The sequence below is a fragment of the Gasterosteus aculeatus genome, chromosome X (assembly GCF_964276395.1).
Source record: "Gasterosteus aculeatus chromosome X, fGasAcu3.hap1.1, whole genome shotgun sequence".
NCBI classification, from domain to species: domain Eukaryota; kingdom Metazoa; phylum Chordata; class Actinopteri; order Perciformes; family Gasterosteidae; genus Gasterosteus; species Gasterosteus aculeatus.
This window is the reverse complement of record NC_135698.1, coordinates 8,235,495-8,258,199: the sequence shown is the minus strand read 5'-3', so window position 1 is coordinate 8,258,199 and position 22,705 is coordinate 8,235,495. Positions and strand designations below refer to the sequence as shown.

Below are 22,705 nucleotides of genomic sequence, written 5' to 3'. Positions count from 1 at the left end.
AAACTGACACTTTAGTGCAGACAAATGTATTAAGTCCATAATGATTACCCACAATAACCACATTATGTTGACATCAATATATGCAGTTATCCATACACGTTAAACAAGGACATAGCGAACGTTTTTATGGAAATCTAAAATGCTAATCAATGCTTACTAGAACTCATAACGTAAATCATCAATTTCCTTAATTCAGTTTTATTACTTGGCTTTAAAATAATTCCTTTATTTTATCCCTCATGTGTGAAAACTATTCAATACATTACTTCATTGTATGAATCAATTCTGCAACTTATCACAACCTGGCAGATCTTTTCAGCGGAGACTTCTATCAGCCATGAGGAAATTAAACGAGATCCATTCAGTGTGTAACAAAGTTTATTACATATGAAGAGTGGTTGACAGAAATTAGACTTTCTTAAAGCATGAATGATACAGGAACAGCATCAACCTTAACGTGGGGGGGGGGGAAAGATGCGGTGGCTGGAACCAAACAGGGCTTCTTTAGTTTAATCAACACTTTTGGAAACCACAGAACTACAACCAGAATAAGGGGTCTCCTCCCAGTTTGTTTAGAGCAATTTCCTTCAAATGAGACTGTAATACTAAACCCTGCCTGTATCAGGCCCAAGTACTGTCCATGAAAAATATACAGTATGATAATACACACATAAATAAGGCACAAATGGAGAAGCATAAAAAAACAAAAAAAAAACGAATGAGGGCCAGCGCAGGTTTGGCACAATAAAAGCGTGACCAGAAGGAAATAAACAAAGGAAATGTCACCAACAAATCCCTGATGACCCTCAAACAACAGCATTACCAAACAATAGATAAGGAAAGAAAAGTTATCACAAAGTATTTTCAGACGTCATCGAGAACTTACATACTGTAGGTGGAAAGATGAATGAATGAAACTACAGTGAAGTACCATCCATGGCCACCAGAACACTGAAAGGCAACAAAAAGAAAGGATTGTCCCGAGTTATAGTGTCATCAGCCTTTGCACAACCTGTTGCAATAAATACTGCTTACAAAGCTTCCATTTCATTGGACCTACTAAGAGGAGAAAGTGGTTAAAGTGAACCGAGCAAGAGGATCGCCATGATTTATATAGCTACACAAAGTCAGAAACGATCATTTTGTACACAAGAGATGCGAGTCTGCTAAAAACGGTTTCCGAACAACTCGTAGAGTGTTCGAAGGAAACGTACTGGCTTCTTTTGCTCATTCAAATCTCTCAAGAACGATGCCGCCGAGTCACCGTTGGAGCCCTCGTGGGGATTCAGTTCAGCTACATGTACACGGTGCGGATGATGACGAACACAGCCGCTCACAACAGAATCTTCTGATGACAAGTGGCAATACTTAAAGCTAAACACAAAATAATAAATGTCCATGTCGCGATTCCTCTGGGAGGGATCCCAACATTTACCATTCAGAAAGGTCAAAGCCTTCAGGCACTTTTAGGATTGAGATCAGTCATCAGTTCACGCATCCTAAATCCTCCTTAGAATTAGTCCACAGGACTAAGCATCCTTCACTCAGTCCAACCATGGTTGACTGATTTGAGTCAATTTGTTTAAATAAAGATGCTTGTTTTTGAATCTTTTTTTTCCTTCCTCCATCTTCAAGACGGCGGACAAACAAACATCATTCCCAGCCGGCGTCACTGAGGGGAAACGAGCGGCGTTAGTTCTGCTGGCCAGGAGGGCGCATGTTCGTCCCGTCTCAGACTGTGAGCTTGTGATCGGTCGGGTCCAGGCTCCGTCGGGAAGCACCCGGCGTCCTGTTTCATGTTTTCCTGTTGCTCCAGTTGGGGTCGGCCGCGGCGTTTGGGTCCGCGGGCCGCTCCGGTGGCGAGCGCGATTCCTGCGGGGACTTCTGCGCTTGCGGGGAGCGGGGGTCCAGCGGCGGGGGGGGTTTGTCCGGGTTGAAGGGACGGCTGTAGTGCTCTGGCCCGGCCGGGCCGGTCGGCCTCTGCTCCGGCATCCTCCTGAAGTCCTGCAGAGGGCCTTCTCTGCCCTGGTGGTAGTTGGGACGGAACTCATCGGGACGCCTCCTCTTGGGATCAGAGTTCCTGCGGATCACATTCACGGCATTGGTTTCATTTTCAAACCGTTGGGACGGGACGAAACAACGCTGCGCTGAAACGTGCCACCAGAGTTCCGCTCACCTGTCATAATAGGGCCTGTGGCCCCGGTGGTCCCGGTCGTCCCGGTCGTTGCTGTACTGCTCGTAGGTCCTTTTTCGAGGGGAGCTGTTGCTGCGGTAACTGCCCGAGCTGCGGTACGAGTCTCCGTGCGGCCGTCGGTCCCCATAATGGTCCTTGTAGCGATCGTACGCGTGGTGCCGCTCGCCCTGCCACGACTGGTTGCTGTTGCTTGGGTAGTTGTATTTACGCTCCCTCTGCCACTCTCCTCTATCTGTAACGATGGGGGTGGGGAGAAAAAGAGATGAATAAGAATGATACCACTCTGGTGTCTGTACGCTGAAGGATTAGCTTAGCTTAGCATCGAGACCGGTAACATTAGAAAACAGCTCGCAACTCTAAAGCTCACGAGTTGTTCTCTTCTTCCATTTCCTTTGACTTGAACGAACGCGATCCTCTCCTCACGTACCGTCGTTGCCAAAGTGCCGCTTGTTAGCCGAGTTGTACGGCTCTCTGTGGTGTCCGTGGGGGCCTGTCTGCGAGGAGTGCGACCCGGGTTTGGAGGATGACTGGGTCCCCGTGGAGTCTCTACTGGAGCCGCAGGGCTCGGGTCGGAAGTTTTTCCCCCTCCCTCCAGAATCCTCCTTCTTCTTCTGCTCCTTCTGCAAACACAACAGGATATATGTTAAGGGTTGGACAAATGACCTCCCATCACTTCTTTGAAAAAAAAAAAAAAAAAAAGAGGGAGCCGCTTGCCTCTTCCTCGTGTGATCGCTTCTTCTGTGCCATTTTGTAAAGCTTGTGAAGCTTCCTGGCACCAAACTCCGTGAACTTGGACACAAATATCCAGAGGTTTCTGACCAAAGGGAGAGAAGCATTCACGAGCCGGGTTAAAAACAGGTGAGCACCCGGATTCACTACACAACAAAAAGGCAACAAGGATTAATCCGCTTACCTGCGCCATATCTTAACAAGCTCCGGGTCAGCGTAGGCTTTAAGGCACTCTGTGATTCGGTCTCCAATCTTCAGCAGGCATGTGCGGGTGTGCTGGAGCTGCTCCTGGTCAGACAGACCCTCGTCTGGTTTATCCAGCTGCTTCAGGGCCTTTTTGACCGGTCTCATGCGCTCCTTACACTACACACACACACACACACACACACACGTGTAAATCGCTTTCGTTATTGTATTGCAGTGCTCGCAAACTCGTATCAAATGTTGCCGACTCAATTTTTGCAGAGGAAGTGAAGAAGAGACTTACAACACTGAAAGTGTCCTGGTCAAGTCCATCGTCCTCCTTCCCTTCAATGGGAATGGGGTCGGAGCCGGCCGTTATGTGGACTGGACCTTGAGTCTTCTTTCCTTTAGCTCCTTTAGCCTGGAAGAGAACAAACGGGAGAAACAAAGACAATAAACCCACCAGTGAAAATCACACCGCCATCAGATTGTTCACAGGAGGCTGACAGGCTTCATAGCCGTGATCCTTGAGCTACATCTCGCATTTCAATGTGATAAAGGGCAGCATTAAAAACACTATTACAGCCGCATGTCAAAGTAAATCTGAGACCCCCACATGACGAGGGCATGAATACCTTTTCTTTCCTGGGCTTGGCTCCCTTTTTGTCTTTGTCCCCGTCCTTTTCCTTTTTAGGAGTTCCCTGTTTTTCTTTGTTCTCTTTGTTGTCCTTTTTCTTTTGTCGTTTCTTGGCGGGGGATTTCTCTGTTCCATCATCCTGCAAAAAACAGTGAACGTTAAACAAAATAACAGCAGGTCGTGCTACGAGAAAGCACAAGGAGCATGTGATCGAGTGTAGCGTTGCTCTGCTCGTCTAAAAGCAAAGCTGAAAAGTGGTCACTTTGTAGTTCACAAGAACGGTTTTACAGTCTGACAGGTCATTTATACTCCCCCCCCCCCGCGCAAAATGACAAGCTCCGGAGTACAAATAGCTTCGGTGCATCACAGAATCAAATGAGTGGAATCAGAACTAAGCGTACAGACCAGCTGGGAACACTGACCTTGACCTCGCCCTCTTCTGACGGGTTGTCGGACAGGCGGGGGGAGGAGACGTCGTTGCCTTGCTCGTCCTTGAGAATCTTGTTGTCCTTTTTCACCCGAGGCTTCCTCTTCCTCACTTTGACCTTTTGGGAGGAACAGACTGCATAAGCTGTGTCGCCGGTAGGGGGAAAGGCAAACATGCGGTGAGAGCGGCGACGTACCTCCTCCCCTGTTTTAGACAGGTCCGTGGCATCCTGCTCTTTTTTCAACATCTTGAGAAGATACTCGGCTCTCGCCTGCAGCTGCTTGGCCTGAGGCTTCTTGCACGGGTCGTCCGGGAGAATCTGTGCAAAGGGAGGGGAAAAGGCCGGACCGATTAGAACGGGTGCCGATCAACTGCAAATGAGACCAATCGAGAGTTCTAGCTGCCTTCTAAACATTCTGAACTTGACATGTTAAAAGCTTTTACAATTTTGAAAGGGGACTGTTTTGTTTTAAAAGTACAAAAATAATGCATTAATTTAAGTCGAGTGTGTGGTAAAAATGTTCCTTTTTTTTTTTTTTTTTACTCATTCCTTACTCAAACCTGGTAATAAAAGTAGAAATGAGAAATTTGCCTTGTCAGCGAGTTTAAGGTCAGAATCCGTCTTGATCAGATCCCAGTTGCCAAAGCCGTGCTCATAGATACCGAGCAACAGCTGGATGTCATCCTGCAGCTCCCAGTCTACGTCAAAGTGGGCCACCTTGACCCTGCATGCTAGATTGAACCTGTGGGGAAACAAGACAGGTCAAATTTAACCTGCAACATAAACAGACCAGTGAGTGTGTGTCGCTCTTCATCTCTGCAGTGGAATCTTACTTATTTCTCTCAGACGGATTGGAGGGCACCGCTTTGTGCAGGGGCTCAAACTCTTCCTCGTGCTGGACGATGGACTTGGCGTTGACCTGCACTCCCGAGATCTTGATGTTAATTCCTCGCCGCTTCCCCGGACCTTTAGCTGAAATAAGAACATGCATCATTTTGGGGCGTGTGGAAAAAAACAACAACGGCGATTTCAAAGACGTGTAACAGAGTATAACCAGCTTACCTTCGACTGGGTTCTCTTTGAGGTGCTCCTCGTGCTCCTGCACTGCAGTCACACAACTAGTATGAATCAGCTCACCAAGTCTCTTCAGGTCAGCGATGGATTTGTCCACCAGCTCGGAATCTCGGGCAATGGCCTCCAACCTGGATGCAGAAAGACGCGCTTCAGTGTTTGAGCCATTAAGACGTGTAACAAACAACGTGATCAAATGACGTGGCCCAACATTCATTACTAATATAATAAACAAAGCTTACCTTTCGAGCGGAGATCCAAATTTCTTGTATGCCTTTATGAACCTGTTAATGATATTAATCACGGATGCATTTGGCTTTTGTTAATGAAAGGGAACTTTAATCAAGTTCAAATTAAGACCCGATCCCCGAGGAATGAATAAAACTACTTTACCTGCGGATCTCTGCATCGGTGAAACCCTCCACGTTGTTCTTGCGGGCTCTCGGCCTGCCTCTCTTCTTAGGCTTCTTGTCGTCATCACTATCATCGGTCTCACTTTCGGAGCCCGAGGAGCGGTTCTTCAGCTTGGAGCCCACGTCACTGTCACTATCATTTGCCTGGGCCTGAAACGCAAAGAGCAGCCACAGCGACACCTCAAATGAGCTGCTGGAAGACAGAAACCGTTGTGAAGCAGGAGGTGCAATAATTCTCTGTATATGTCGGTGAAATGTGTACGCATTAGGTTAAAGTCAAATAACTTGTTGTTGATCCTCAAATAAATGCGTTAAAATGATCCTGTTACCCTCTTGTTAGAGCTTCGGCTCCTGGGCAGCATGAAGATGTCGTCCATCTCCCGCTGCTTCTCCTCCTCCTCAACTTTGCGCCGCTGCTCTTCGGGGATGATATCATCCCACTCCCGTATGGACTTGTCCACAAACTCTGGAGCGCTCTCTTCCATGCTGGAGAAATTGGCTACCTGCAGCAACATCAGGAGGAAGAAAGGGACGGATCGGGTGTGAAAAGAAAGCAATGTATCAACGCTTTACTACGCGTCAGTACAATAAAAAGGGACAGGAACCTTAAACTGGGAGAGAAGTTCATCCGTAGCACTTGAGCCTTGGTCACTTTCCCTCGTTTCAGCCAACCTCAGGATCTCTTCAATATCCATCTCCTACAGGAAGAAACACATTCTGGTTTATTTCTACAAATATGTAACAAGTACCTTGAATGCTCACAAGATTCTTTTTGGTTGGAATACCTGCGGTTCAGACTCCTCTCCTTCTGCCTCTTTGAAAAGCTCCTCTGCACCAAACTTGAGGATGGCGGTCAGTTCCTCCTTATTGAATGGGTTTGAACTGGGGAAAAAAGACAACAACGTTCACGTAACAGAGCTTCAGTGCCCAACTATTACACGGTGATTTCTGACATCTTACTTTGTGTTTCCGGAGTTGCTGTCGAGTACAGTTCGACCAGTGGTGTCCATTCTCTGGATGACCAGATGGTCCAAAACCATCTTCTTCTTTGCCCTCTCAATGATGTCCTCCTCCACCGTGCCTTTGGTGACCAGTCGATAAATATTCACCTAGGAAAAGGTGATCATGGATGTCACTTTCTGAGGAACAACAATCCATTTCATTCTTTACTAGAATTACAGTGTTTAGGCCCAATGATCACCTGTTTCTTCTGGCCGATCCTGTGAGCCCTGGCTTGTGCCTGCAGGTCATTCTGAGGGTTCCAGTCAGAGTCAAAGATGACAACGGTGTCTGCTGAGGCCAAGTTGATCCCTAAGCCTCCAGCTCTGGTGGACAACAGGAAGCAGAAGTCCTGGAAAACAGATTAATACGTTAATACCGTTAATACGGCTCAACACGCACCAACTCCCACCATTCGGTGGCGAAATTGAATTGAATAATTGTGAATTAAATGCTGCTCAGCCTCAGACTTTCTTGCTAATAAGCACGTGTATTTCATCCATTTTTCAACATTTATGAAAATACATCTTTCTACTTTCTACTGCTCTAAGACAGTTAAAAAAAAAAATCATAGAAACGAACCGTATCTGTTTGTTTGAGTATAAATTACGAGTATACATACTTCTGAGCCTTCAGCATTGAAGTGGTCAAGCGCTTGCTTTCGTATTTCTCCCTTTATGGAACCGTCCAGCCGCTGAAGAGGAGAGAGGAAAACAAAAAGGAATTAACCTTTGAATATTTACCCGGGCGGCCAATTGCCATCAGCACGGCATCACATTGCTGGACACGTCATTGGATGGCCAGTCTATAGGCCTCGACTGCACCGATGTCTACATCGGCATAAACAACCGAAGACCACTGACTCGCAGTTGGTCTGGTCTCCGGCAGTGAATGACTTGTAGATATAAATAACATAACAGGATCTCTCAGCCTGCTGGAGTTTATGTGCAACAACAGTGACAACTGAGCCTCACCCTATTTGAAGCCACCTAACAACCAACAGCTCTGCACTGTAAACACCAACAAAGACCACAGCCAAACTCTTTTTTAAAAAGGTCTTCTGCTGCTAAATGAAGCCAAAATCCTTTTGGCAGAAAACAAACGAGACGCGAAGAACGCAAATGCACAATGAAGCCCAGAAAAAAGTCGCACCTGGAACGGGTAGCGATTTTTGGCGAGGTATTCAGCAAGAATGTCCAACATCCTGACCATCTGGGAGAAGATCAGGACTCGGTTGCCTCTTTCTCGGAGTCTGGTCAGCAGCTTGTCCAGCAGCACCAGCTTCCCACTGCCTCGCACCACACTCTGAAACGTGGACAAAATGAGGCTGTCAGGACAAATTAGGAAGCACTGAGCTTCCATTCAGGGACTAGTTTCCTCTGCAGAGAAGAGACGTCCTGAGGGGTTCACAGGGAGAAATACCTTCAGGTGCTCCTGTTGCGTTTCGCTGTCTCCCTCCTCGGGCTGTTTAATGAGGAAACTGTGGTTGCAGCACTTTTTAAGCTCCATAACTATGTTCAGGAAGCCAGAAGAGCTGCCTCGGGTGCCTTTGAAAAGAGCTCTATAATTCCTCGTTAAAATCCACCTGGGAGATATTGGGGAACAAACAAAGTTAATGGGGACTAGAAACGCGGCTTTGAAAGACTGACGTAGCAGAAAAAAAGTCACAAAAGACAGAAATGCGTTCGTACTTGTAGAATTGCTTCTGCTGTGCAGTCATGTCCACACGGAGGATCTGCTCTACTTTGGCGGGGAGAGATTTCTCCACGTCTTTCTTAACGCGCCGCAGAAGGAAAGGCTCGAGGACTTTGTGGAGACTCTGATAACCGTTATCACTCCCTTTCCCGTGTACGTCGTCAAAGTCCTCCCAGGAGTCAAACCTGTTGTGCACAACAAAGAGATCAGACGTCACTCGTCCCCGGGCCGGGATTCTGACTGGCGGGCGTTTCCGCCGCTTCTTTCCTCAGCGCCGCGTGAAACGTCTAAAGCAGGACGTACTTGTCAGGCATGAGGAAGTGCAACAGTGACCAGAGCTCTTTGAGGGAGTTCTGCAGCGGGGTGCCGGTTATGAGGAGCCTGTGGTTGGACCTGAACTCCATTAGTGTTTTGTACAGCAGGGAGTCGTCGTTCTTCAGCCTGTGCGCTTCATCCACGCCCAGAAACGCCCAGTTTATGTTCCCGAGCACCCCCTGCAAGACAGATGTTAAGCTCCTGTAAGCCACAGTGGTTCCAATCAAACTAGAAACACAACCCTGATGAAATGCCGCCTCACTGCACGTACCTTGTCTTTAAGTAGAATTTCATAAGTGGTTAACAGCGCGTTGAAGCGGATTCTCTTGGTCTGATGGTTTACCCACTCGTAGTCGCGGATCTACGTCAAACCGAGGCAAAGAGAGAAGTTGACTTAACCGACTTTGGAGGAACCACCGACAGACAATCGGGCTCCAACGTACCGACTTCCTGCTCATGACATCCCCGAGGTAGACCACCACGTTCATCTGAGGCGCCCAGGTCTCAAACTCCCTCTGCCAAGAGCTGAGCGTGGACAGAGGCACCACCACCAAGAAGGGTCCGTACAGCTGATGCTGGTGAAACAGGTACGACAGGAAGGAGATGGTCTGGATGGTCTTTCCAAGCCCCATCTCATCAGCGAGGATGACGCTATTGCACCTGAGGCAAAGGGTTAACAAAAACAAAACACACATTTGTGATATAATCTAAAAAAGAACTTCTTTTTTTTAATGATGTCAATCAAAACCAACAGTTATATTACAGAAATGATGTGCGCAGTACCTGCACCAGGAGTGGGCCAACCAGTTCAACCCATCCAGCTGATAATCTCTCAGTTGAAGGTTATCGTCTCCGATATACGACGGTTGTTTCTTCAGAGGAGAGAACCTTGGTCTTTGCTTTAACACCTGAAATGATAGTCAGACAAAAAAATAATATTTTCAAAAAGGGATTAAAGAAATTAAAAAATATAGAACCTGAAGACGGGACCGTTGGGGGTCATTCCCCTCTTACCTTGCAGTCTTTGGAGGGGACGCATTTACTGGAGTTTCGGTTGATGAAGCTGTCGATGCAGTGCTGAAACTTCCTTCCAACCAACGCTCCATCCTCCCAGCTGCACTCGGAATAGGGCAAGCCCATCCACTTGCAGAGATACTCTGGCTCATTGGAAGGTGGAATCTTGTGACTGTGAGCTGCGGACAAATGATTATGACGTGAGGCAAAGCCCAGATGTGTTTATACGGAACATTTTGAAAAATCAACGGAACGTAGAAGCGATGGTGAAAAGTTAGCAAGAGGACTTACAAGGAAAGTCAGAGGATCCTGGGGTCTTTCCTGTTTTTGTTGCTGTGGATAATATGATTCCTTTTATTACATCTCAAGTGCAATGCAAAGAAAGAGGTTCTGCAGGATCGTCAGACTGAAGAGAACACATCAGGACAATGAACTCCTACCGATAATGCGCTCCACATTCTGAAACTGCTTGTTCAAGTCGGATATGAGCTCTTGTTGGCAGTTATGAAATTCTATGTCCTCGGGGGACACCCGGTTCAACCTACAGACGAGGACAGAACGAAGTTTAAACATCCTCAAAGGAAGAACATCGGCGAGCCTTTTGTGTTTAAAGACAAATGATTGTACCATGAATTGAGTTCCTCTTGTTTCCTTTTGTAGTTGTCCATTTTCTTCAGTCCCTTGACTTTCTGCTGCAGCAGAGAGTCCATGCTCTCCCACGTGTTGTGGATGTAGGACCAGTCCTTCCACTTGATTAGATACTGAGTCTCCCCTTCATCTTTCTCGGGGTCGAAGCCTTCGTTGGGGTCGCCGTTTTCCTGCACAGCATACCCGGTGGTGGAAGCCCCAGTGGCTACAGGAGTGAAAAAAACAACTTTTAGACATGTTGCAAAGAGAGCGTTGAGACAAAATGTTGTACAAAATGCTCTTTTTTTTTTTTTTTTTTAAACTACCTCCTTTTTTGCCTGTCCTGGTGTCCATAACCTTCTCAATGGTCTCACTGTCATCATCCTGCTGCTCCTCACCCGCATCGCCCGTCATCTCGATCAGGTCATCAGAGTCGGTCTCAAAGTCGTGTTGGTCCTCTTTGTAACTGTAACACGACACCAGAGGATGAACATCAGTCCGGAGTCCTGAAAAGGACACAGAACGTCCACCAGGGGAGGGACGGTAGCACACACATTAGGTTGACATATGCACCTTTTGACTTTTGTTGCGCCCCTTTTCCGAGTCAGTCTCTTCGGAGTGTCTTCGTCATCGTCGTCCTCGTCCTCTTCATCGTCGTCCTCGTCATCGTCCTCGTCTGCGGACGAGTCTCGTCTCCTGGACTTCCTGCTTTTTTGAGACAGCTGCTTTTTGGTGGTTGATGACTTGGCCTGAGGTCTGGAAAACACACAGTAAAGCACAGAAACACACAATCCACTTAGAGACAACAACAAAAAGGAACCAGTCTCGTCGGTGCGGCCATGTTTATTTAAAATTTTTAAATATGATTGGACTGTTATTAGAATACATTTTACGTGTAGTATTTCAGCAAACTGCGTATTCTTCTTCACACCAAAGTAAAGGTGAAAAAGTGCTCAGACAACATGGAATGATTTGGAGATGAGCAGAGTTCAGCTGGCCTCGCTACGCTCTTACCTTCTAGCAGGAAGTCGTCTGGATCTAACTTTTTTCTCTTCCTGCTCACTGTCTGCACTGTCGGAAGCCTCCTCCTCCTCGTCTTCATCATCATTTGAGTCCCAGACATTTCTTTCAACAAAGACATTTCAGAAGTTCACCCTCGAGGCCCATCAGTGCTACAACCAAATTTTATTTAATTTTAATACTGGCCATAAAGTGTCCACTACAACCCAATTTGATCACGGATGAGCCAGTGATCGCACCGATCACTTTTGATGTAAATTTATAATTTTGCGTGACTGAAACTAACTGAGCCCATTTGAAACAAACAACCTTAAAATGATGAAAATCACAACATGGACACCGACTGGAAACACTGACAAAAACAGACATGAGTTGGGCAAAACTACTGCATGGTAGTGTTAAATAACAAAAACCTCGCAAAAAAAAAAAAGTAAAATGTTTGGTATAAGCGCCTGAACATAATACAAAATGAAATAAATGGTGATGAAATAATAAAAAATACCCAAAGACACTCAGTCTTCACACTCACTCTTTTTTCTTTGTGCGGGAGGTTTTTCTCTTGGGACTTTCGATCTCAGAGTCACTGCTCCCCTGTGAATACAGCGGAAGAACATTTCACACAGAGCGTCGTTTCCAGGTGAAACACAGCGGCAGTTCTCCACGGCGTCCACTGGGTGGCGCGCGGGGCTTGTGAATGACGGGAGGTCTAATTGTAATAAGAAGAAGAAGATAGAATAATGGTCTGCTTACCCCTGCTCCTATGTTTAAGCGAGCTGGCTCCTGCCTACTGCGATTTGACCTCCTGACTCCATATACATCTGGATGTTCGTCCCACATCTGTAAACCGAGAGCGACCGCTATCAGAGAGCCGTTGATTTTCACAACACTACACAAATGTGTTTTGTCTGATTATAATTTGTAACAATGTGGCATCGGGCTGCAAATAAATGTTTCCTTCATTATCTTATTCACAATAAGTTGATTTGTCTTTAGTTCAATGGAATTTAGCGACAGATGTCACAATCAGTCGGTCCAACGGAACCACAACCCTGAGATCATAGAACATAAAAGACATAAAACTGGAGATATCCAAGTCAAATTCCTTTATGTGTAACATATGTGGCAATGAATGGCTTCTGATTCGGACAACTAAGGTTTTAAAAAAATGGGTTTTTTTTACATTTACGGTACAAAAATGATATTGTCAAAATTGTTGTTTATAGGTGCATACAGCTGCAATCCAACATGGACACAAAGACATGACTACAAATGTCTTTAACATCTTCATAATTACATTAAAAGCCTGATCACACAAACAAGAATTAAGTATCTCCATAATTAGAAAACCGCCACAGTTAATTGACCTTTACCTTCTTCACATCGGCCAGCCGCTCCTTCTTTCTAACAGGCTTGTCTTTCACTTCGGCCGTGGCTCGCCGGGCTTTAGACTCTGCCGACTCGCTCTCTGACCCCGAGTGACACTCCGAGTCGGAGGAGCTGTTGGACTCGGAGTTGTGCGATCTCCTCCTCTGGTTGCCATGGTCACTCTCTGACTGACTGGCCGACTCCGACGCAGAGCGGTTGGACTCCTCCGAGGCCGAATTGCTACAGGAACAAGAACACGGTGATTCTTTCCATCTTGCAGTGCACATGTTGAGATAGGTTGCTTGCACCACTAACAAGACAAATTCTGCACACCCAACAAAAATATGGCAAAACAATGGTAGAAGAGAAAAACCTCAAAAGTGCACACAGGCTCACTAAGACATGGAGTTACAACAAGAGCTTCATGACATGAGGGAATTGTGACATCAGATGAAAGTAAACAGAAACCTAATTATATCATGCAGCTAACAGACTTTTGAGCTCATCCTCTCTAGGCACACAAATATACTTAATCACTTTGAAAAGTTCTACTTTCATCTGTAAATTAACAAGTCAAAACTGAGTTTAACATTACTTCTTTGAGTGGTGACTTACTATTACAATAATGTCCTTCTGCCAAACACGCTTAATATCAAAGGGAAATAAAAAAAAAAAAAAAGGTAACACTCCACACACCCCGGGTTGGTAACAAACCACTGTGACAACATGGGATTAGTTCAGATAAAAACTATCCCCTGATTTTGTGGAGTCAGACCCCATTTGAAACTGAGATAGTTTAACTCAAGGGGTATATCCTGATGCAATTAAGTTCAAATTTGAAACTAAAGTATACATTTATAAACTGTAATTACATTAGAGTGTAGATGCTATTTTTAGATGACTTAATTGTATGCGGGACATCAATGGATAAGACCAGTTGAATTGGTGACCTCTCCTCTGGCTTCTCCACATGCAGTACCGCGTCAGGACACAGGGAGGCGCCCGCACTGTATAAACCAAGGAATTACCTCCTCACATAGATCTTTTTGGATGGGCTTGTGTGTAACAAGATTATTAATAAATACGTTACACTTATGTTCAATTGTTTTTCTTTCTGACAACACAATATTTCATATTTGTAATAGTAACTAAAGAAAGGACTGTATTCTGACATTGAGAACAGGAACATGACACAAATGTTTGTTGGCACCAATTCAAAACAATCCTGACTTGTGTTAATGGAAGCATTATGAAGCAGGGTTACTAAACGTCACAGCCTGAAACATCAGGAGCATCGCTTGCCAAACTCGGAAGTGCATGCCTGCTTCCGCTTTGAAAAGGGTCAGCGGTGGGCGGGACATAGGAACAGTCTCCTGTTATTGGCTGCAGTGTTCCTAGGTGGGATTCTGGCCTATGAGAGCGCAGTGTGCAGGCCCGCCCCTGTCGGAACGCTTCCTGGTCCTCCTCCATGTAGTTCGGAGCGGAGTTTTAATACAGATAAGTGAGCAAACTGGGCACACAAAGCAAGGGCCATTTTGTGACTCGGGAGAGCATGTTTGTGTAGTGCTTTGGCAAGAGATAATGTTGCATTTAGTCAGACGACGACTTGCTGCCTTTGCTGCTGCTCTACACGCCCACAGTGCTCATTTAGCAGCCTGTAAAAGTCAGGCTGTCAGCAGCAGCAGAGGACACACATTAGTCACACACAGCTGAGAACACTAAAATGGCTGCCTCAAGATCACACACAACAACTACCTGTGTGATGGAGCCGGCTGCAGTGTGCAGTCAGTAAAATGCCATGAGGGTGATTACCTTCATTTAGTATCCAAACGTCTGTGTCTTTATCTAAAAACACAACAGTCTTATTGTGATAAGGCTGCTTTATTTGTGGTAACATGGCAGCATTCCTGGCACTAACTATGCATGCTGGGCAGTAGAATTTATACAATAAACAAACATTTAAAGTAATAATGTCACTGCCGCTGTGCAGTTTCTGAAGCCCTGCAGTGTTCTGACAACATGCAAATGCACCTTTTATTAGTGGGGTTTTTAAAACATCTTTATTGATGAAAATAGAGTTGTTTCCACTCGTTGATATTTGAAGATTCAGATACCTTATGGAAAAACAATAAACAGAACATAAAAAAGGACAGTATTGTGAAAAAAATATATATTTAAGTGACTTTAAGACTTTTGGACATAGGCACTTAAATGTAATTCAGTTGATAACAAAGCTGGATTTAAATAGAACAGAACATTGTTATTCTGTAACATTCAAAAGCATCAAAGAGGTTCAAGACAAATGCTTCAACTAACACATCAATATCCAAAAGAGCCAATATTAATAAAAGTGCCTTTTAAATTGATGTGATACTAGAAAATAACAGTAAATGTGTTAGGGGGCATTAATATATCTTGCTTGTCAAATGTTTTAACTTTGCAATATTGCATTGCTTTCATTTAAGTATTTGAGTCTGTAATCGTCCATTGCAAGAAGGCCTCAAAACAAAAGTAAAAAGCAAAAACATTAAGTAAGCATGTGAACATCATAAAAATAGGAAAGTAGTTTAAAGTTTTGTTATACATCTAAAACAAGAGAAAAATCAATAAAAGGGCATTCAAATATTTGAACTGAAGGACTTGAATGAGAACATGTGATTATAATTTCACTTGGTATTTCTTAAAAACTCTCAAATTAGTCCAAACTTTAAGTAAAGATCCCGATAAAAGCTTACAGATTCATGTGAAAGAGAAAGTAAACTGAAGCAACATGCAACCCGAGTTAAGTTGAGAAGTAATCAAAGTACGTTATGAACCCACACTGAACATATCTTAAAAACACGATACAATACGGATAAGTAACAAAGCAAAAATATGTTTGCAAAATACAAATTAAATCAACGTTGATAAAATGGTGCAATGCAGTACCAACTAGATAGACAAGGTCATTACATTACAGCGAGAGGAGATGCAACATTGTGACAAGTAATTTGAATTGTAATGCAGGACAAACTAGTGCACTTGTGGTCTAAAACACATGACGTGCCCCTTAATAATCTCCGAACACAGGCCTGAAACCTCCGTGTTGAGTGTCAGAAATGGTCAAATCAGGGTGTGGCTATTAAACAATAGCAAGGTCATTGGTGACAGTATCGCACACTTCTTCAAAACCCCACTTTGCAAATACACGCAAGCAGGAGCGACCATGCTCGACGAGGTAAACAATCACAGCAGATATGAAAGTGGTATAAAATGAGTGAGGATCATACCTTGATGCATTGCTTTGGGTCGATCCTTCATCCAGTTGTTTTTTACTTTTGTTCTTCATCATGGTAGTATCCTGAAAACCTTTCGGCGAGGGTGATTTTTTTTTGTCGTGGTATTTACGGTCAAAAAAAGTTAAGAGCAAGCATGAACTATCATAAAAGTCCCACTAGACAGCCTTTGCTCAAGTGGCAGTAAAAATCCCAGGCGGTGCGACACGAGTTAAGAAAAGGGCATTAAATCGGAAGAGGAGTATTATTTACATCGCTAATTTAAAATATAGCAAGGAAATATTACAAGTGCTGCTAAAATACGTGTAATATCCAACGTGTGTCCTTCGATATAGTGCACAGATCAAGCCGCATGCAATTAATTATAACTGCGTCATCACATAAAGGGTTCCGAAGATGAGATTTAAGAATGAGGAATTCCGTTAATTTTAACCTACACAATGTAAACAAACAGATTCAACGAGATGACAGCTCGTAACCGAGAAATGAACCATTAAGTTAGATCCACGCTCGCGCTACCAAAAGCGCTTTTTTTTACCCGATTCAAATAAAAAACAGCAGGCTGTAAAGAAAGTAATAACTCGTCATTAAATTACGAAGAAAAAAGAATAAGCTATGGTTCGTGGTGTCTTTTGAGGCCTGTGGAGTCTGCTGTCAGGCTCAGGGCGACAGAGGCGAGCGAGCGGAGTAAAAATGGAGGCGCGCCATGGCCGCCGGAGCCCAGCGCAGCAAACAACGACGAGCTCTCCCCTCCGCGCGGCTCGACTGAAACGGCCCCGAAAAACAGGCGAAAAATGGCCAAACGCTCGATAAAACACCGACAGAACGACCGGGGCGCTTTAATTTTTTGTCAAAATCGCGAGGTCTCCGTCGAAAAACGGAGCAGAGAAACTGTCTGACGAAAGCCCATGGCACCCTTCCCAAGGCTCAGCCGCCATCTAGAGCTCCTTCCTAGCTCTGAAAGCTTCGCCTTTGATTGACGTTATTTCCATTTACCCCCACACTCAGGTGATGGTTAAGTCCCACCCCTTTTATTGTGTTTAAAAATATGCTTTTATATCAATCGTCCTTTTTTTTTTTTTTAAAGGCCAAGAACTGAGGTTGAAATCTTTACTTCCTACTTCATTACAAAAAAATGGTAGGACAACTGAGGGGTTTTATAAGTATATAAATTGGGTTGCACCAATTGCATCACTTCCTGCTCAGACCGGAAGGAAGACAACCAGGAGCCATTTTGGAGAGCCCTTGGAAAACATTTCTGTTCAAGCCAAACCCTTTGTTGCCATTCGGCAAATACCATATGGAATGTCGGTGTTCAGCGGATTTAATGGATTAAGCGGTTTCCAGTGAGACTGATTGGAATCAACACATTTCACACAATCTTCTTTAATCTAAATAATTTTGTAGAAACAAAGCCTCCTGAATCAAGTACTTCGCGAGATTCGTCGACCAGTACGACGCTCACCGAAATTAGCATCCATTGATGACTGGCTGAAACAAAGCCAGTGCTAACCAAGTTAATTGGTTTTACGAAATAGTGGAATGTTGAAAACAGCCGAGCTAAAAGGGCCGTTATCAAAATGTTACGCTCAATATCCCATTGTGATTTTCTGTACCGTTAAGTTATTGAAACAAAGCCAGGGAAAAAATGCAATTACATACACTTTATTTAAAAACAACATTTGAGAAATCAAATGTACAAAGGCTGATTTTGCGTTTTCGCGAAAAAATAACCAATTGTTCAAGTGCGCCAAACAGCCACCAACTTTGTTCCAGTCTCCATGTTGTCAAAAATGAAAAAATCCAAATGGCAAAGTCCAGTCAAAAAAAAGAATGGTTGCATCTCGTAAAACGTTTTACTGCAAAAAACAAACAAAAAAAAACGTTTCCATCTTCACGTTAAACAACGTTGTCGCCACTTCAGCAATATCCAGTTTCCTGGCGTCTTGATAGGATAAAAACAAGGAAACAATTGTAAGCCCACAATGCGACCAGAGAGGAAGAATGACTTGCTGTCCGGCCAAACGTGCTAAACTACGCTATTATAAAGTATACGAACATTCATGGCTAGCTTTCAAATGCTTCAGCTAGCATTGTAAATGTGCATGGGTCTTTCTCAAATATAAGGTAGAACCAGTATACTTCCTTCTTTCAGAACTAAACTGCTATTCTCCCGAATTACAATTGAAAAACGTCATCACATCGACGACGTGTAGAACGCTAGCTAACAATTGTTGGGCTTTGTCATCCAGTGTCAAAACCTCTTTATTTTAGGATCAAACTTATTGAAATATTACATGCGAAACGTTATCATGTTAAGTTCCAAAAAGACATTCAAAAAAACGTTATGCATCACATGTAATGAATTAAAACATTTGGCAGAATGTCGTACGTAGGAATTCTTAGTAGAGTTGCACAGTTAGAAATGCAGCAAGCTGTACTGGTAACGGAAAAGCGGTCAAAATTGACGGTTTGGCGAAATTAAGTCTCAGTTGAGTAAATGCGTCAATTTTTCAAATAAATTCATCAACTGACCACCAGGGGTGTGGTGAGTCCAGAGATGGATTTTGCACAGATCTTAACACTCTTTAAATAAGTAAACAAATGCTGTATGCAAATTAAAGTTCCATATCCTTAATTGGCTAACTGCTTCCCAAAACAAATGCATGATTGACCAACAGACCAACATTGTAGCATCCAATAACTATTAAAGCAACCTTTTAAACCAGCAGCAACATACATCTACAGATCAACAAAAAAAATCCATGTACTGTTATAAGATTTGAAATATGCATTAAAAAGTTGTTACATATCATTCCCCATTTTTTTATCTTGTTTAAATTTTAACAGCAATAATCTATCCGATTTTTGCAAAAAATGCTGATATCGTAACTCTTCGGAGAACGGCTTTAGTGCAAAATGGCAAAAGGAGGCAATGCAGTCAATGTCCACCAAAGCCACAGTGAAGTTAGCTTACATTATAATTAGTAATGGAAGTAGCCACATAATGAAAATGTTTAGGCATGTACTAATAGAAAGTTGCATCTACCAACTTGTTTGTTCTGCTAACAAGTATTTTGCTAACCTTACAACTGAAAGTGAACGGTAGCAATAAAATGTCCATCTAGCGTCTCCTTAAAAACCTATCCGAATGAGATTCAAAAAACATTTTCCTATAAAGTTTGATTTATCATTCATTATGTTAACGAGCTCAGTTAATAATACTTAATTCAAACAAAGAACTTACAGAGCAGTCTTCTTTATCTTCAAAATTTGAAAATCTTCACCCCCATATCTTCACGTCTGCTGTGGAAAAGATAAGAAACAATGAATGACGCTCATATCAACACAAGTCACATTCACACTGCTATAGAAAATAAGTTGACCACTCTGTGGTTTGGTCTTCTGGTTTGAAATGTTGATTGCAACGGACTAAAGATTACAGACAAAAGGTTCCCAGCGTGAAACCATTTGAGAAATGAGCTTCTCATAGAAAATGCAATAATGACTATAGATTGTTAACCAATTTTCCCTACAGCGAATGTTTTTGCTGGATGTTCCTTTTTGAAAAATAAAGACAAGCCACTAGTCTAATCCATTGACTTCCCCAATACAGCCAATACGTCAACCTTCCAGTTAAGAGTTAACAATATCTCAGAGGCCAACTGTAGCAAACATTTGACTATCGCTTCACCGACAAATAAGGGTGTTATTACAAAATAGTTACAACATATACGTAAAATCAGAGATTGGGTCGGATGGTTATTGTTTAAGAGATTTCAGTGATTGCACTTCTTTTCACAAGGAATTGTTTTAATGTAGATAATTGAGACACTTTGGATTCAAATTTGCTTTTTTATTTTAACATTTAGCTACAGTGGGTTTTTTTTTTGTAAAGTTGATGTTTTGAAAGCAAATTTCATTGCAGCTGCTAATAAGGGAAGACATTATGTCCGGATTTTCATTTGGATGAAATGAAGGGGTCTTTGAATGACAGCAGAAATGTGCTCTAAAGCTAGCCATTTCCAATCGCTTTCACTACTACTTGTGCAAGCCTAACACGCCACTCACGAGCAATAGATTGACCGGTTGCAGAAACGGCGTACCGTTTGAAGATGTGCGTGTTTTAAATGGGTTTGCCACTAGCGCAATATGATTAATGTCATATCGGTTTTATTCGATAGGTCAACAGAAGATTTTATGGTTGTTTATAAATAAAATCAGCCTTTAAGGTTACTTTCGGACAAAATTAACCACGATGATGTACAGGAACAAAATAACACTTGTTAAGCGGCATTTCTTTACAATGACATATACCAGACCAACCTATACATATTAGAAAGTTTGCATTTAGTTCAAATTTTGAAACGCTCAATGCACGGATAACATGCAATGAATTTACAGAAATTATACTTACAAATCCGAGTTGCAGTACGAATCTCCAGAATCCTTCCACTCATCGCTCCTTAGTGGTTAAATGTAGACCCCTTAAAACGGGAAAATATTGGTTCAGAGTGATAATGGGACGGCAGCACCCCCTACTGGCTGCATGTATGAAGCAGTAAAGACAATAAAGCTAGTTAGCCTGGAGACACGTTCTACAAATTACATACCATTTAGCGTGGATCAGACGATCCCTTTTCTCCTTTGTCTAAACGTCAAGGGAATCCCTGCAAAAAACAAAACATGATTATTTTAGTAGTTCAAGTGAACTCAAATTCGCAACATTGGTTCGAATTAAATACAGAAATGAAAGCGCTACAGGTTTAAAGATATTTTTGATAATGTTTCAGAGCTCAGATTAATAACACATTAAGAAAAATCTAAATTACTGCTAGCATGTGTAGTTCAGAAAGTGTTGTCTTTGTGTGCCTAGCGGACACAAAATGGAAGTAAATTAGTCCTAAAACGGGAACATCCCAACTCGGGTTAGTGTTGAGAAGACATTTTGTTATGTGCCCGGTGGTACTAATTCTTTGAATTTAGCAATATAACTTCAGATATAACAATCTCTCTATAAAAGATTTCATGTTATCGGAGGTATTGTGTGTATTATTTACCATTACATGTGGATATATCAACAACCTTGTGAGTGAGACTATGATGATGACATTATATCTTTATTTAATATTAATACTGTATTTTGAGGTTCCCTTCTATATTAATTACAGTGTGGCTTTCTAACATAAGTCTCTTTACATGTCTTGCAGATGTAATGTAATTGGGGAAGAATATAATGTACATATTTAAATCATTCTCTATTCAGTGTCCTAAAGGGTTAAAGCCAACACCCTATTTTGTATTTCGAAGTATATCTAAGCTTTTATCACATATAGAACCTCTATGTGGCTAACAAAGCAAGTATGATTTGTGTATACGGTCTACAAAGAGACGAATTGTTGACAATAGTCATATTTAGGGCATTTTGACAACTTGTCACAATGCATTTAATCTATTCATAATTGATAACTATAAAAGCATCAAACACTTTCTCATATATTGTTCGAAACTACATCTGTAAACTTCAATCACAAACATTGTGAAAAGGGATCGATTTTTAAATATTTTCTTGATTTACCCTGCGATGAAAAACCTAAAAAGGCTAATTTACTGGGAAAAAAACAAAAAATATGCTTCATATATTGTAGTGATGATGGCAGTGAGTCTCAATACAGCGTTTAAAAGACGAATATGTTGGTTGTACTAAACGTTTTTGTCGAGTAAATTCAGACAAGGGCATTTGCCCTTTCAAGGACAAAGCAAATTTTAACTGCGTAGGTTGAAATAAGTCCAAACAGGTCGAGAACAAACGTACTTGTCGAAATACTAACTAAGTTAACTCGAAACACAGCTAGCAAACATGCAAATCCCACGAAGTAAAAACACAAATAAACGCAGTTTGAGCTCTTTGAGCCGTTTTTCTGCGTTCTCGGCCGACAACACCCCATGGCCATTTTTTTTTTGTTACAACACTGCGACTAACTGTCCTCCTATCCACCATATTGCCTCGCGCCCAGCTCGTGCTCCACGGCTCCAAACCTCCTGCTTGTCGTTCATTCTTACCCGTTTTCCTTCAGGCCGGTTCGACCCGCCGTCGTCTCCCCCGTCTTCCTCGGCATTTTCGGGCGTTTTTCGTCGTCTCGCCGGGCCGCATTCTCTGCGCCTCTCTGCTCGCTGCGCGCTGCGCGTCCTCGACGCCTGGCTCCTCTGTGGCGTGTGTCCTCCTCTCTCCCTCCCGCCCGAGCTGATATCCTTCAGCGGCGGCTCTGCCCACTTTGCTCTCAACGTAACGACAAACTCCACTTCCTCTCTGCGCGAGCTGCACACACCGAAACCGGGGGAAAAGCCACAATTCTTGCAGATTTTTTTTTTTACCTGAGCCCAAAATAATTTAATAAGTTTATAAATTAATTTTAGCAAGACAGCTGTTTAAATGTTTTTTTGTTGTGGAGGGTTATTCAAATAAAATGGGACGTTATTGTACACAACTTTGACATTTTGTAAATAAAATGGTGTATTTGTAAAACAGTGATAGTACTTGGATGCCTGTTTACTGTAACTACATTTCCTCTTTGCACGTTGGGTCCTTTTCCATCAACTAAATAAAGGCCTTCCCTCAAAACACCAAGGTATGTTAGTTATGCAGTGGACCAAGGCTTTGTGTTGCTTCAGAAACACCGGCCTTCTTTAAACACGTTTGATATGGAGATTTTTTAATGCAGATCTGTCAATAAAGTATC

General features: G+C 43.0%; 1 protein-coding gene across 3 annotated transcripts; it reads right to left on the bottom strand.

Annotated features, from left to right (window-relative positions):
• Positions 1–360: 360 nt before the first annotated feature.
• On the bottom strand, positions 361–22,281 carry chd2 (chromodomain helicase DNA binding protein 2). 3 transcript variants are annotated; one of them, XM_040161991.2, is made up of 42 exons: positions 22,029–22,281; positions 20,579–20,635; positions 20,383–20,452; positions 19,213–19,271; positions 15,960–17,910; positions 12,696–12,930; positions 12,076–12,162; positions 11,855–11,916; positions 11,320–11,430; positions 10,879–11,061; positions 10,632–10,771; positions 10,306–10,531; positions 10,119–10,219; positions 9,970–10,011; positions 9,679–9,857; positions 9,448–9,572; positions 9,108–9,324; positions 8,936–9,025; positions 8,653–8,843; positions 8,346–8,534; positions 8,077–8,239; positions 7,807–7,959; positions 7,277–7,348; positions 6,857–7,006; positions 6,616–6,764; positions 6,441–6,537; positions 6,261–6,353; positions 5,985–6,158; positions 5,636–5,805; positions 5,485–5,526; positions 5,234–5,373; positions 5,005–5,143; positions 4,763–4,913; positions 4,367–4,489; positions 4,166–4,288; positions 3,742–3,882; positions 3,411–3,527; positions 3,108–3,286; positions 2,909–3,008; positions 2,622–2,814; positions 2,177–2,426; positions 361–2,080 (listed from the first exon to the last, which is right to left on the bottom strand). In XM_040161991.2, exons 5-42 carry the CDS (start codon positions 16,019–16,021, stop codon positions 1,795–1,797), a joined length of 5,445 nt encoding a protein of 1,814 aa, XP_040017925.2. In that variant the 5' UTR covers positions 16,022–17,910; positions 19,213–19,271; positions 20,383–20,452; positions 20,579–20,635; positions 22,029–22,281; the 3' UTR covers positions 361–1,794. The 3 variants fall into 3 exon arrangements, with proteins under 3 accessions (XP_040017925.2, XP_077938749.1, XP_077938747.1); XM_078082623.1 differs by having other exon boundaries at positions 19,213–19,268; positions 22,029–22,277; XM_078082621.1 differs by having other exon boundaries at positions 15,960–19,271; positions 22,029–22,248.
• Between the last annotated feature and the right edge of the window lie 424 nt (positions 22,282–22,705).